Genomic DNA, 14,851 nt, shown 5'->3' on the forward strand with positions numbered 1-14,851 from the left:
TCGCACGAAAATTCGCAAATCGCAAAATAAGCTGCATTCGCCGTATAAGACGCACTGCTATTTTTCCCCCACTTTTGGGGGGAAAAAAGTGCGTCTTATACGGCGAAAAATACGGTAATATGTATACTTTTTAAAAAAACTTTTTTTTTTATGTACGTTTTACACAATAACAGCTTTTTTAAAACAAAAAAAATTATGTTTTAGTGTCTCCATATTCTGAGCCATATTTTTTTTTTATTTTTTTGGGCGATTGTCTCGGGTAGGGGCTCATTTTTTGTGGGATGAGGTGACTGTTAGATTGGTACTATTTTGGTGGGCAAACGCCTTTTTGATCGCTTGCTGTTGTACTTTTTGTGATGTAAGGTGACAAATATTTATTTAGCACAGTTTTTATTTTTTATGGTGTTCATCTGAGGGGTTAGATCATGTGATATCTTTATAGAGCCGGTCAATACGGACGCAGCGATACCCAGTATACATCCTTTTTCCCCCCCTTATTTTTTACCAATTTTTTGCAACTTTATTTGGGGAAAATTACGTTTTTGTTTATTTTTACTTGAAATGTAATTTTTGGGGGGACAACTTTATTTTTTCAACTTTTTTTGTTTATCTAATTTTTGGGGGTCTAATCCTTTACAATGCATTCCAATACTTCTATATTGGAATGCATTGGCTGTATGAGTAATACAGTGAGTATTACTCATACAGCTTCCGGCCTGTGAGATCCAGGGGGCTGGATCTCACAGGCTCGTCACCGGAAGGCATCGCACTGCCTTCCATGCCACCTGGTCCCCCCTACAGCCGCATGGGGACCCGATGGCACCGCTGCCAGCCGCCGCAACCACAGGTAAAAGCCGCAAACCGCAGGTCTGAATTGACCTGCGGTTTGGGGGGGGTCACGGGACCGCCCTGCGCATTTAGCAAGGTGCCTGCTCAATGATTTGAGCAGGCACTGGGTTCCGATCACCGCCTGCCGGTGTTCTGAACTATACATGACGTTCCGGTACGTCATGTGTCCTGAAGAGGTTAAGTGGTTATTTGCCCTCTGGAGGACACTGAATTATTTATTTTTACAGTTTCCACTGTAACTCGTGCATCCACAGAAGCCCCAGTTACAGGGGTAAACAGTCCCCTGTGGGGGTATTAAGACCATGCAGAGCTTATCAGGGTCTCCTTAGACCATGCAGCTCTGCTCCTGTCCCAGACACCCCCAGAGGTCACGTGACCGCCAGGACTAACAGAAGAAGCAGCTCCACCGCTTCCTGCTTTCCCGCCGGCACAGGTGAAGGCAGAAGCGGTAATAAACCGCTCCTGTTTTCTTCTCAGGGTCCGCGCTGTGTCTTACAGCCGGGACCTGACCTGCTCCTGCTAGATTGCAGGAGCTTTAATCTCAGTGCTGGGATCGAATCGCTGCCTGAACACTTATATATGTGCTATCTGCATGGGGCATGTGCACATAGGACGTATATACCCGGTGGGCAGTCGGAAAGGGATTAAGAATGGATCCTATTGTCGCTAGGACCAGCTCATCTTCTGTACTATACTATCCATTCAATCTGTTTATAAGTACTTACACCCTTCTGTACTTCATATATACAGCACCTTACAAATAATGGCACTATAATAAATCATAAAATGAATCCGTCATAATACAAATGCTCTCACAAAATCAGTCTCTAGAGCAGGAAAATAATACGTTGCAACTTTAAATAGGTATATATCAATTTATTATTATTTTTTTAACATTTGCACACTAGTTTTAAGTTTGCCACATAGTCCTGCTTGAGTAACGTTAAATATAATTTTTATGAACTCTTAATGGTCCTGGCCAACATAGAAGTTAGAAAGAAAATCATCAGGTTGTAGACTCTCAGTCTCATGGAAAAATCGCATAATGTGTGTCCGTTGCTTCCATACCTTTATGGTTTCTTCTAAATCCATCTTCCCCTAAGAAAAAAAACACAATATTACAATTTAATTGCATTTTATTTTAGGACTACCAATTTTGTGGGTCATACTGTATTTTGAAGAATGATCAGAAAAGAACAAATTCATAAAAAGTATTGTATTTTTCGCTGTATAAGGCCTCATGCACACAGCTTATCCTTGTTCGTGAAATGGACAAGAATAGGATATGTTCTATTTTTTCCGTGTAATGGAGGTATGAGGCCTTAAGACACATTGCCCACCCCCACGAAAAAAAAAAAAAAAGTGGATGGAAAATTGAAGTGCATCTTTTAATGTGAATACTAGTGAGTGCTTCCATTATGGAAGAGCTCACTAGCATGAAGTAGGCGCAGGGAGTGGTGAGTGAAGCACTTCAAGCATTGGATGTACTCACCTCTCCCTGGTCTTCCCCAGGCCCCTGATGCACTATCCTGACTGAATACAGATTCAGGATGTAGTATGCACATTATGACCTGCCACTGTGCAACATCAGGTCAAGTGCAGTGCGGGCCAAAAGGGAGCAGTGAGTGAAGGAAGAGCGGGTACCAAGTGGTGGCACCATCTGAAGAGTTAAGTTTGTTTGATAGATATTTTTTCTCACAATGACATTTTAGTTAGGCTGTAATAACTTTTTTTTTTTTTTTTAAGGGGGGGGGGGAGATATGCAGAGACAATTAAAATACATCATATGAACAAAAGCATTTGGGCACCTACATATGCCTAGTTGAGTTTTTATGGCATCCCATTCTAAATCCATTCACATTAATATGGAGTTCACCTCCCTTTGCAGCTAAAAAACTTGCACTCTTCTGGGGAGTTGTTCTACAGGATTTCGGAGTGTCTCTTGGGGACAGTTTGCCCTTTAATCAAGAACATTTGAGTCAGACACTGATCTTGGGCCTTGCTTGCAATCTCTGTTCTAATTCATGCCAAAGGTATTCCATGCGGTTAAGGTCAGGGCTCTGTGCAGATCAGTCAAGTTCTTCCACACCAAACTCACACAAGATGCTTTGCTTTGGGCAATGGGACACAGTCAATCTGGAAAATAATATGGCATTCCCCAACTGTTCCCACAATATTGAAAGCATACAATTGTCCAAAATGTCTTGGAGCCTATAGTATTTAAACTATGTGGACGAAAGTATTGAGAGTTGGGACACATTTTTTAATAATTTAATTCAGTAGGGGGTGGAATAATGCTACGGGGCTGTCTTTCAGAGGTTGGCCGCGGCCCCTTAGCTCCAATGAAGAGAAATTTTAATGCTTTACCATTGGGTTGTTCAATCATTTACATCATTAGATTAAATATGCAAGAAATTATGAGAGAACTGGTAACAACTGGTAGAATGGAAAGATCAGCATCATACCAACATACCAAATGATCAAATATGATCTTATAAGAAATAAAGTTAAAGTTAAACAGATGCCCGTGATAAGAACATAGTCCTACCACTTTACAAATCGCTAGTCAGACCACACATGGAGAACTGTGCACAGCTCTGGGCTCCTGTGAACAAGGCAGACATAGCAGAGCTGGAGAGGGTACAGAGGAGGGCAACTAAAGTAATAACTGGAATGGGGCAACTACAGTACCCTGAAAGATTGTCATAATTAGGGTTATTCACTTTAGAAAAAAGACGACTGAGGGGAGATCTAATTACTATGTATAAATATATCAGGGGTCAGTACAGAGATCTATCCCATCATCTATTTATCCGCAGGACTGTGATGAGGGGACATCCTCTGCATCTGGAGGAAACAAGGTTTGTACACAAACATAGAGGAGGATTATTTGCAGTAGGAGCAGTGAGACTATGGAACTCTCTGCCTGAGGAGGTGGTGATGGTGAGTACAATAAAGGAATTCAAGAGGGACCTCAATGTATTTCTGGAGCGTAATATTATAGGCCACGGGTGTCAAACACAAGGCCCGCGGGCCGTATCCGGCCCGCCAGACCTAGTCATGTGGCCCGCGTAGCCGCCGGCCGCCAGCCTTCACCTTTTATCATCACTACTACAAGCGCTTGCCGAGAGGAGGGAGGAGGCAGGCTGGGAGGACGGGCGCTGGCAGTGTGAGTCATACGTCACGCGCCACCCACTTTATGAATGAAGCAGGCGGCGTGGACGCATGACGTATGACTCACGCTGCCAGCGCCTGTCCTCCTGACCTGCCTCCTCTCGGCGAGCGCTTGTAGTTGTAAGTACCGGTAATACACAGCGCTCCTTATGCGATTATATACATACGGTAACTATTAGAGATACAATTATACAGTGAGCGGGGCCAGTGTAGTAGAATAGTCACTGCACGGGCCCCACTGTCATTAGAAAAGCAGATGCCGGCCCCTAGCCCGTGTATTGAGGGTCATTCACTAATACAGGGACACTTATGGAGGGGATCTGTGGATGACACACAGCATAAGATGCTATATATGTGTCATCCACATATCCCCCATAAGAGCCACACACAGATCCCCCATAAGAGCCACCCACAGATCCCCCATAACAGTGCGTCACCCACAGAAAACCCATAATAGTGCCATCCACAGATCCCCCATAACAGTGCCACCCACAGACCACAATTAGTTCAAAACCCACCAAAAGCACACCTTTTGGTTCAAAATATTTTTTTTCTTATTTTCCTCCTCAAAAACCTAGGTGCGTCTTATATGGCAAAAAATACGGTAACCCTTACAGTTCTGGAATGTGTTGGATAACACTGACAGAAATTATGTCAGTGTTATCCAACACATTCCAGAAATGTAAGGGTTACATAGCATCATAAATCAGTATAATGCTATGTGACCCCAGTCAGCAATTGCAGGTCAAGCTTTCAGAGCTAGTTACCGTATTTTTCGCCGTATAAGACGCACCGGCGTATAAGACGCACCTAGGTTTTTGGGGAGGAAAATAAGAAAAAAAATATTTTTAACCAAAAGGTGTGCTGTGGGTTTGGAACTAGGTGGTCTGTGGATGGCACTATTACTGGGGATCTGTGGATGACGGACACTGTTATGGGGGGATCTGTGGATGACGGACACTGTTATGGGGGGATCTGTAGATGACGGACACTGTTATGGGGGGATCTGTGGATGACTGACACTGTTATGGGGGGATCTGTGGATGACGGACACTTATGGGGGGATCTGTGGATGACGGACACTTATGGGGGGAACTGTGGATGACGGACACTGTTAGGGGGGAACTGTGGATGACAGACACTGTTATGGGGGGATCTGTGGCTTTCACTGTTACAGGGGGATCTGTGGCTGGCACTGTTACAGGGGGGGATCTGTGGATGGCACTGTTATACATGTGTCATCCACAGACCCTCCCAGCCCATAACTGTGCCATCCACAGATCCCCCGCCGCTCCTGTATACTAATATAATATGTCTTATTCAATTAATAGTTATTAAATATGCCTCTTTATTCCTAAAAGTACCTTAAATCCGAAGCGCTTCAGTACAATGCCGGCAGGCCGGGCAGCCGGCGCGGCGCGTCACTCACTGACGTCACTTGCCTGCGCTGCCTGCTTCATTCATAAAGTAGGCGGCGCAGGCACGTGACATCAGGGAGTTACGCTGCCGCCCGCCCAGCCTGCATACTACTGAAGCGCTAAGGATTTAAGGTACTATTAGGCATAAAGGGGCATATTTAATAACCATTCATTGAATATGACATATTATATTAGTATAGCGACGGGGCGGGCCTTTAGTACAGTGACTGCACCGCCCCGCCGCTATTGCCGGCCCCAGCTCCTCCTCCCAGTCCCTCCCCGAGTCCTCGCTCTCTTTACATCGCTGCCAGCGATGTAAAACTGACTGCATTCGCCGTATAAGACGCAGGGGCATTTCTCCCCCATTTTGGGGGAAGAAAAAGTGCGTCTTATACGGCGAAAAATACGGTTACTTACATTATTACAAAAAACAGTAATAATTGAATGCAGTGTAGAGTTGTTGCGATACCAATTTTTTGATTCGGTTTCGATACCATGAAAAAGTATTGCGATACTCGATACCATTCGATACCACGCGAAAAAAATAAACAAAAAAAGCCACGTGCATTCCTCATTTTTAAAAATGGCGAATCGCGCAGTTTTTATTTTATTTTTTCTGTTCCGGCATTCACCACCTAGATTTTTTTAATATATTTTAATAGTTTGGACTTTTCTGACGTGGCGATGTAATATGTTTATTATTTATATATTTTATATGTGAAATTGGGAAAAGGGGGTGATTTATACTTCATATTTTAGTGTTTTTTTTTTTACACTTTTTATTTAATAACTATTTCCCCCTTAGGGGCTAGAACCTGGGATCTTTCATCCCTTTTCCTATTCAGCCTGATAGATCTCTATCAGGGTGAATAGGACTCCACACTGTCCCTGCTGCTCTGTGCTTTGTGCACACAGCATCAGGGATGTTACCATGGCAACCAGGGCTTCTGTAGCGTCCTGGCTGCCATGGTAACCGATCGGAGCCCCAGGCTTACACAGCTGGGGCTCCGATCAGAAGCTGCCACTGCACCACCAATGAGGGGGGGGGGGGGGGAGAGGTCCCTGTGGCCACTGCCACCAATGATTTTAATACTGGGGGGTTGAGAGGGGCCGGCGCACTGTGCCACCAATGATTTTAATGGGATGGGTGGGTTGAGGGGGGGGGCAATGATAACTACCTCTTTATACAGGAGGCGGGTACTGGCAGATCAGCGGCAGTTAACTGCCGCTGATCGCAGCTCCCTGTCAGGGGCAGGGTGCCGGCAATGCGATTCTGCTGCCGGCACCCGCCTCCTGTATGTGTTAAAGACTGACTACTGTATATGAGTCCAGACTTTCACTATCAGGCCACACAGAGCGGCGCCCAGCAATGTCCCAGCACTCACCATTAGTCCTGGGCGCCGCTCCGTTCGCCCGCAGTGCCCCATTACTGTCTCCTGTCCTGCTCCACATGCTGCTGATTACTATCGGAGCGATGGGAGGAGACATCAGATTCACTAGTGGGCGTTCCTTCTCCCTGGCTGTAGCGCTGTCCAATCGCAGCGCAGGGAGAAGGAACGCCCACTAGTGAAGCTGATGTCTCCTCCCATCGCTCCGATAGTAATCAGCAGCATGTGGAGCAGGAGAGGAGACAGTAATGGGGCACTGCAGGCGAACGGAGCGGCGCCCAGGACTAATGGTGAGTGCTGGGACATCGCTGGGCGCCGCTCTGTGTGGAAATAATCCTATCATTGGTGGCGCAGTGCGCCCGCCCCTCCTCCGCCCCTCGCTTCTCATTGCCGCCCCTCCTCCGCCCCTCGCTTCTCATTGCCGCCCCTCCTCCGCCCCTCGCTTCTCATTGCCGCCCCTCCTCCGCCCCTCGCTTCTCATTGGTGGCAGCGGCAGCAGCACAGGGGGAGGGAGGACAGCTTCCTTCTCCCCGTGCTGCTGAGAGAGAACATGAGCGCGCCGATAGCAGCGCGCTCATGTTCAGAGATACTAGACTGCGCAGAAGCGCAGCCCAGTATCGAAAAAACGGAAATCCCGGTATCGTATCGATACCGGGACAAAAGTATCGATTGGGTATTGAAATTTCGATACCCGCAACAACCCTAATGCAGTGACAATAATTTATGATGATAAAGAGTGGACACATAGTCCTACAGATACAACCGGCCCTTTGAGGGTGACCAAACTGCTGATGCGGCCCCTGATGAATTTGAGTTTGACACCCCTGTTATAGGCTATAGCTACTAGAGAGGGGTCGTTGATCCAGGGAGTTATTCTGATAGCCTGAATGGAGTCGGGAAGAATTTTTTTATTCCCCTAAAGTGAGGAAAATTGGCTTCTAACTCAGTTTGTTTTTTGCCTTCTTATGGATCAACTTGCAGGATGACAGGCCGAACTGGATGAACAGTTTTTTTTATACATAAGGCCAAAAAAAGACAACAACACACAATCACAATAATAAAATAAAACCTGGTGATTCTTGTCCATTCAGCTGCCAGTGTGGGGCCAATATGGCTGCTGATATACTGCTAAGACAAATTAAAAGTAGGGCTTTGTCTAATTATTAATCAATAGAGTACAATGTATTCAATGCAATGAATATTTCATCCAATAATGAATAGTAGATCGTCCTTTGTTTTTTTCTTTCACCATGCATTAACATCTCCATATACTAACAACTGCCGGTCATTTAGTATTTGTCCCACACTACAAATCTATTCACAATCCACACATACAGATAGGCCAATATCAATCCAATGCTGATGAAAGGATCTCTCCACAACAGATGTTAGTGGAATGTGGTGACAGAGGTATCCAGATATCAAAATAAGGAGTAGGCACCCCTCCCTTTACATTCCTGTAGTGGGTCATCACCTCATCGGTGTCCCCTTCCCAGGTCAGGAGATTGTAGCAATAAAACCAATAAGAAGGAACCACTTCCATAGTCCCCTCTGATAAAACTCTAAGACAGTGTGTGGGTCATACACAAATCTCTCACAGATCAGAACAGTTAGAGGGGTCAGGAAAAGACTAACGTCCTCTCCAGCTGAGGTCACACATAAAACCCCTATTTTACAATATACATCAAAGAAATACATGGCCTAATCCATATTTGGGCCATGTGCTTCCTCCTTAGAACTCAGGGCATGTATATGCTTCTATGGTATGAAAGTCAAATCATTCAAACAGGGAGAAATTAAATAACTCCAGCCATCTAGCCATTGCCTCCACGCAAGTGTGCAGGACATTAGGACGGAGTTAATGGAGGAAATGTGGAGATGTTAGGATGCATGCCCAAAAAGATCTTTAATACAAAGATTTTGAGGCAGACCTAGTGTTCAGCAGTTATTAGGTTCTGCTTAAAAAGTTAGGGGTATTTGGCTTTCGGGTGAAATTTATGGAAAACAAACTTCACGCTACAGTGATATTATATTAGGAAAATAGGGCATTTAAATAGAAGCATGCAATGGCCATTTCCTCATCTCAAACAATTTATTGAAACAAAGCCAACAACATTGTTGGGTATCCCTTCGCCGCGCCCCCTCCCCCTCCCCCCCAAAAATTTTTGCGGAACTAAATTGCGGACCCATTCATTTCCGTGTCCGCAATTCTGTTCCCGAAAAAAATAGAACATATCCTATTCTTGTCCGCAATTGCGGACAGGAATAGGCATATTCTATTAGTGCTGGCAATGTGCGGTCCGCAAAATGCAAAACGCACATTGCCACCGTTCGTGTTTTGCGGATCCACAAGACGCGTTGCGGACGTGTAAATGGACCCTTATTTGCATATTAATAAAATGCTGGATTTCTGTGCTTCCGACCTAAGTAGTTAGTTTACTATGGGTAAGGGTGCATTCACACAGCAGCCCCCCAGCATACAATCCCACACATCCACCCCCCCAGTATATAATTTCACACAGTCCCCTCCCCCCAGCATACAGTCCCACACAGAATCCCCCCCATAACATACAATTCTCAACCCCTCCCCAGTAGTTACATCCACCTCTCCAGCACTTTCAGACGCTCTCCCCTCTCAGTGCTGCAGACCTTCCTACTCCATAAACATTCGGCCAGTGCCTATGATAACAGAGCACTCTGGCTGCCGACCCACGTGACCTAGGGATGTCATGTGATATTGTGACATCAGCAGGTCCTTACAGTGTCTCTGAAGTCTGCACTGCAAACAGAGCATGCGCGGCTCTGTTTCAGACGTGCTCGTTCATAAATGAATTGAAAGGCCAGCCACTGAATAGATGTGGTTCATCTGAGCAGGCGCGGCCCATGGAATAGTCAGGCAGCTGTGGCCGTAACTATGGAAGACCAAAGGACAACACGAGGTAGGAGAAATAATTTTATCAAGAAGGGTGGGAATTTGCTTATACAATATATTTACAAAAATTATCATTGGCACCCTATTAACATAATAAAATGTGATCATTTAATGATTTAAATCAAGTAGTATGGACTTGACACAGTACCATTCACAAAGTGTAGTGTATTGACTACACACACCTACCCAAACTGTAACACCTGGTGACAACAAGGACTGATGCACAATGCTCTCTTTGACGTCTCCAACATAGTTGGCGACCATTTCTGCTCAGCGTGAATCGACTTTCATCAGTGAAAGCACTGAGACCTACTGGTCCCTCATACAGCTTAGATGCTCCCTGGCACATGCAAGATGATGACGTCTGTACCTGGTGATGTGGTCCTGTACCCTATTAAGCAGACCAAGCTGATGTAAACAGTTTTCGAATGTTCTGACGTAACACTTGGTTGCCTCTCACCTCCCTTAAAGTGTAACTGTCTTTTTTTTGTTGGCGTATTAGATTGTGGTGATTAATATCTCATTGGTGGCCCTAATTCAACTTTTCACTGTGTAGTCAATTACCCCTTAATTCCACAGTTTTGTTCCCTGTACTGCCTACCTATAACTGCTTAAAATAAGGTTGCTAGGCATGGTCCGTCTATGTGTTGAAGAACGGAGGACGCAGAAGCACGCAGCGTGCAGGGTCACATTACTGACAGCCAGGGACTATAAGAAAATGATTAAAGCCAGGTCCTCCCCAGCAGCTGATAACAGTGCCTGGGCTGTGTGCACTTCTCCTTGTCCCTGCGCTTGGCAGATGCTCCCTCACTCAGCAGAGCTGGAGAAGTAGAGTCGAAGCAGCGCAGACCAGGGAAGGGAGATCTGCCATCTGCTCAGTGTATAAATTAAAGCAACATGTGGTAAGAGGACCCCTTTGTGCTGCAGGAGATTAACCCTTTGGGGGGGGGGGGGGCTCTAGTTACTGACACTTTTGGGGGGCTATTGTTACTGGCTAGTGAGGGCAGGCGGGATTAGCCTCAGAGTGAGGGCAGTGGCGGCCATCTTAACTGAATAGTGAGATTGCAGTTTTATGCAGACTGGTTGCTAAGGGCTGAATCTTATTGAATATGGGGTAAGTCAGTCTAATAGTAACTGATTTTGGAATATTATGTTATTAGTAACTATATATATGAAAATTGAAATTAGGGTCTAAGTGTGACAGTTATCCTTTAAGCACTTCACATCCGCCAATAGTATATAAACGTCCTATGGGTGGATATTTCTCTCTGAATGGATGTTCTGGAAGGTTCATTCAGAGATGGCAGCTGCATGCTAATTGTGCAGCTGCCGAGCGGGGAGCCCGCTGTCAGTGATAGCAGGGCAACCAAGAGAGAAGGCAGGGGCAGTTCCCAGGTGTCCATGCCTTCTAGATCGCTGTATACACAGCGCTCAACGAGCGCTGTGTATACATATCAGCGCTATGCTTCCTGTCACAGCCCAGTGGTCATGTGACCGCCAGGGCGGGAGAGTGCAGGAGCTGTCGGGTCTTCTACAGACCGCAATCAGCCCTGCATTGAGGCTGTACAACGTTGTATTCTGCTGTACAGCCTCTCTGGGGGCCGTTTTTCCCCTGTAACTACTATGTCAGCCCCAGTTAGAGGAGAAATCAATGGTGAAAAAATAAATAAAAAATTGACGGTATGGAAGGCCTTGTATGGGCTTGTATGACCTTATGGGGGACGCAAAGTGTAAAATAAAAAAAATAAAAAAATAAAATGTTCTCACATGTAAAAAAAAATTATTCCCCAATTAAGTAGGTAATTAAAAATAAAATGTTAAAAATAAAAAAATAAAATAGACATTTGGTATTGCCACATCCTTAACGACCGATTCTATAAATATATCACAAGATCCACCCTGTCCGATAAACACCATAAAAAAATTAAAATAAAAACAGTCAATAAAAGCCATTTTTGCCACCGTGCATCACAAAAAGTGCAACTCCAAGTGATCAAAAAGGCTTATGTCCCACAAAATGGTACCAATAAAACCATCACCTCATCCCGCAAAAACATAAGAAAATCGCTCAAAAAATAAAATAATAAACTATAGCTCTCAGAACATGGACACATTAAAAGATTTTTTGTTAAAAAATGCTATTATTGTATTAAAGTATAATAAATAAATAAAAATACATATTTTTAGGTATCGCCGCATCTGTAACACCCAGCTCTATAAAAATATCCCATGACCCTCAGGTGAAAACCGTAAAAAAATAACAGTGCCAAAACAGAGCCATTTTTTGTCACCTTACATCACAAAAATTGCAACACCAAGTGATCAAAAAGGCGTATGTCCCCCCAAATAGTACCAAACAGTCACCTCATCCCGAAAAAAATGAGACCCTACCTATGACAAATCGGTCAAAAAATAAAAAAGCTATGACTCTCAGACTATGGAGACACTAAAACATCATTTTTTTGTTTCAAAAATGCTATTATTGTGTAAAACTTAAATAAATAAAAAAGTATCCATATTAGGTATTGCCACGTCCGCAATGATCTGCTCTATAAAAAATGTCACATTACCTAACCCAGCATTTTACAGGTGAATGCTGCAAAAATAAATTAAAACCACCAATTTTTTGGTCACCTTGCCCCATAAAATGAAATAATAAATGATCAAAAAAATCATGGTACCAATAAAAACCTCAACTCTTCCGTAACTACTTGGTCTATAAAAATAGCACATGATCTACCCGGTCAGATGAATGTTGTAAAAAATAAAAACTGTGCCAAAACAGCCATATTACCAAAAAAAATATAATATAGAGCAATTAAAAATGATATGTACCCCAAAATAGTACCAATAAAACTGGCACCTTATCCCCTAGTTTCCAAAATGGGGCCACTTTTTTGGGAGTTTCTACTGTAAGGGTGCATCAGGGGGACTTCAAAAGGGACATGTTTTATTTGGCTGTTAACCATCGATATGTTAAAGAAAAAAATGGATTGATTTTGAAATGGAAAATCTGCCAAAAAAGTGAAATTTATAAATGTCATCTCCATTTTCCTTTAATTCTTGTAAAGTTTGTAAAATCAGTTTTGAGTAACTTTAGAGGTATAGTTTCTACAATGGGGTCATTTATGGGGGGTTTCCAGTATGTAACTCCCACAAAGTGACTTCAGACCTGATCTGATCCTTAAAAAGTGGGTTTTGGAAATTTTCTTAAAAATTCTAAGCCTTCTAACATCCTAAATTTTTCCCCCAAAATGATGGCAACATAAAGCAGACATATGGGGAATGGTAAGTAATAAATATTTTATGAGGCATCACTTTGTTTTAAAAGCAGAGAAATGTTCATTTTGAAAATTGGTAAATTTTGGATTATTTTATAAATAAAGGTGAATTATATTGACTCAAATTTACCACTGTCATGAAGTAAAATGTGTCACAAGAAAATCTCAGACTGGCTTGGATAAGTAAAAGCGTTCCAAAGCTATTACCACATAATGTGACATGTCAGATTTGCAAAATTAGGCTCTGTCAGGAAGGGGGAAATGGCCCGGATAGGAAGTGGTTAAAGGGTTTCTGTCAGCAGGAAAATGGTTATTAACCTGCGCCCTTTAAATGTGCCTGCAGTTGTGTGCCATTCATTTTCCAATTCTACAGAGCTTCACAATTAAGCTGTCATCAAGTGTGGAAGGTGGCCAAAGGAAGTCCACTTTTATGCCTGTGACTTCCAGTTTCTCTGTTGCGACCTGCTGACGACACTAAGCTCAATGGCCACTTTCGTATGAGAATATCCTGCTTAAAGCCTCGCAATCTTTATCAATTGTTGTTAGGTGTCCTCTTGGTATCATTATGTCAAAATGTGAACAGCATGATAAGGAGGACTGTTTAACCACTTCAACCCCCCTAGCTGAAACCCCCTTAATGACCAGGCCACTTTTTACACTTCTGCACTACACTACTTTCACCGTTTATTGCTCGGTCATGCAACTTACCACCCAAATGAATTGTACCTCCTTTTCTTCTCACTAATAGAGCTTTCATTTGGTGGCATTTCATTGCTGCTGACTTTTTTACTTTTTTTGTTATTAATCGAAATTTACCGATTTCTTTTTGCAAAGAAATGACATTTTTCACTTTCAGTTGTAAAATTTTACAAAAGAACCAACATCCATATATACATTTTTCACTAAATTTATTGTTCTACATGTCTTTGATTAAAAAAAAATAATAATGTTTCGGCAAAAAAAAAAAATAATGGTTTGGGTAAAAGTTATAGCGTTTACAAACTATGGTACAAAAATGTGAATTTCCGCTTTTTGAAGCAGCTCTGACTTTCTGAGCACCTGTCATGTTTCCTGAGGTTCTACAATGCCCAAGACAGTACAGACAACCCACAAATGACCCCATTTCGGAAAGTAGACACCCTAAAGTATTCGCTGATGGGCATAGTGAATTCATAGAACTTTTTATTTTTTGTCACAAGGTCACAAGTTAGCGGAAAATGATTTTTATTTTTTTTCCTTACAAAGTATCATATTCCACTAACTTGTGACAAAAAATAAAAACTTCCATGAACTCACTATGCCCACCACAAAATACCTTGGGGTGTCTTCTTTCCAAAATGGGGTCACTTGTGGGGTAGTTATACTGCCCTGGCATTTTAGGGGCCCAGATGCGCGAGTAGTTTGCAATCAAAATCTGTAAAAAATGACCGGTGAAATCCGAAAGGTGCTCTTTGGAATGTGTGCCCCTTTGCCCACCTAGGCTGCAAAAAAGTGTCACATAATCTGGTATCGCCGTACTCAGGAGAAGTTGGGAAATGTGTTTTGGGGTGTCATTTTACATATACCCATGCTGGGTGAGAGAAATATCTTGGCAAAAGACAACTTTTCCCATTTTTTTTTTTATACAAAGTTGGCACTTGACCAAGATATTTCTCTCACCCAGCATGGGTATATGTAAAATGACACCCCAAAACACATTCCCCAACTTCTCCTGAGTACGGCGATACCACGTGTGACACTTTTTTGCAGCCTAGATGCGCAAAGCGGCCCAAATTCCTTTTAGGAGGGCATTTTTAGACATTTGGATCC

The 14,851-nt window shown here is 43.3% G+C and overlaps 1 protein-coding gene across 1 annotated transcript in view; it reads right to left on the bottom strand.

The window, feature by feature from the left end:
- Nucleotides 1-1,710: 1,710 nt before the first annotated feature.
- The window catches only part of NDUFA6 (NADH:ubiquinone oxidoreductase subunit A6), a 124,829-nt gene continuing 111,688 nt past the window's right edge, over nt 1,711-14,851 (bottom strand). Inside the window, exon 3 of the mRNA XM_044301706.1 lies at nt 1,711-1,947. Coding sequence (XP_044157641.1) covers nt 1,816-1,947 — 132 coding nt within the window. The 3' untranslated portion in view covers nt 1,711-1,815. The remainder of the gene's footprint in view (nt 1,948-14,851) is intronic.

The sequence above is a fragment of the Bufo gargarizans genome, chromosome 7 (genome assembly GCF_014858855.1).
Source record: "Bufo gargarizans isolate SCDJY-AF-19 chromosome 7, ASM1485885v1, whole genome shotgun sequence".
NCBI lineage: Eukaryota > Metazoa > Chordata > Amphibia > Anura > Bufonidae > Bufo > Bufo gargarizans.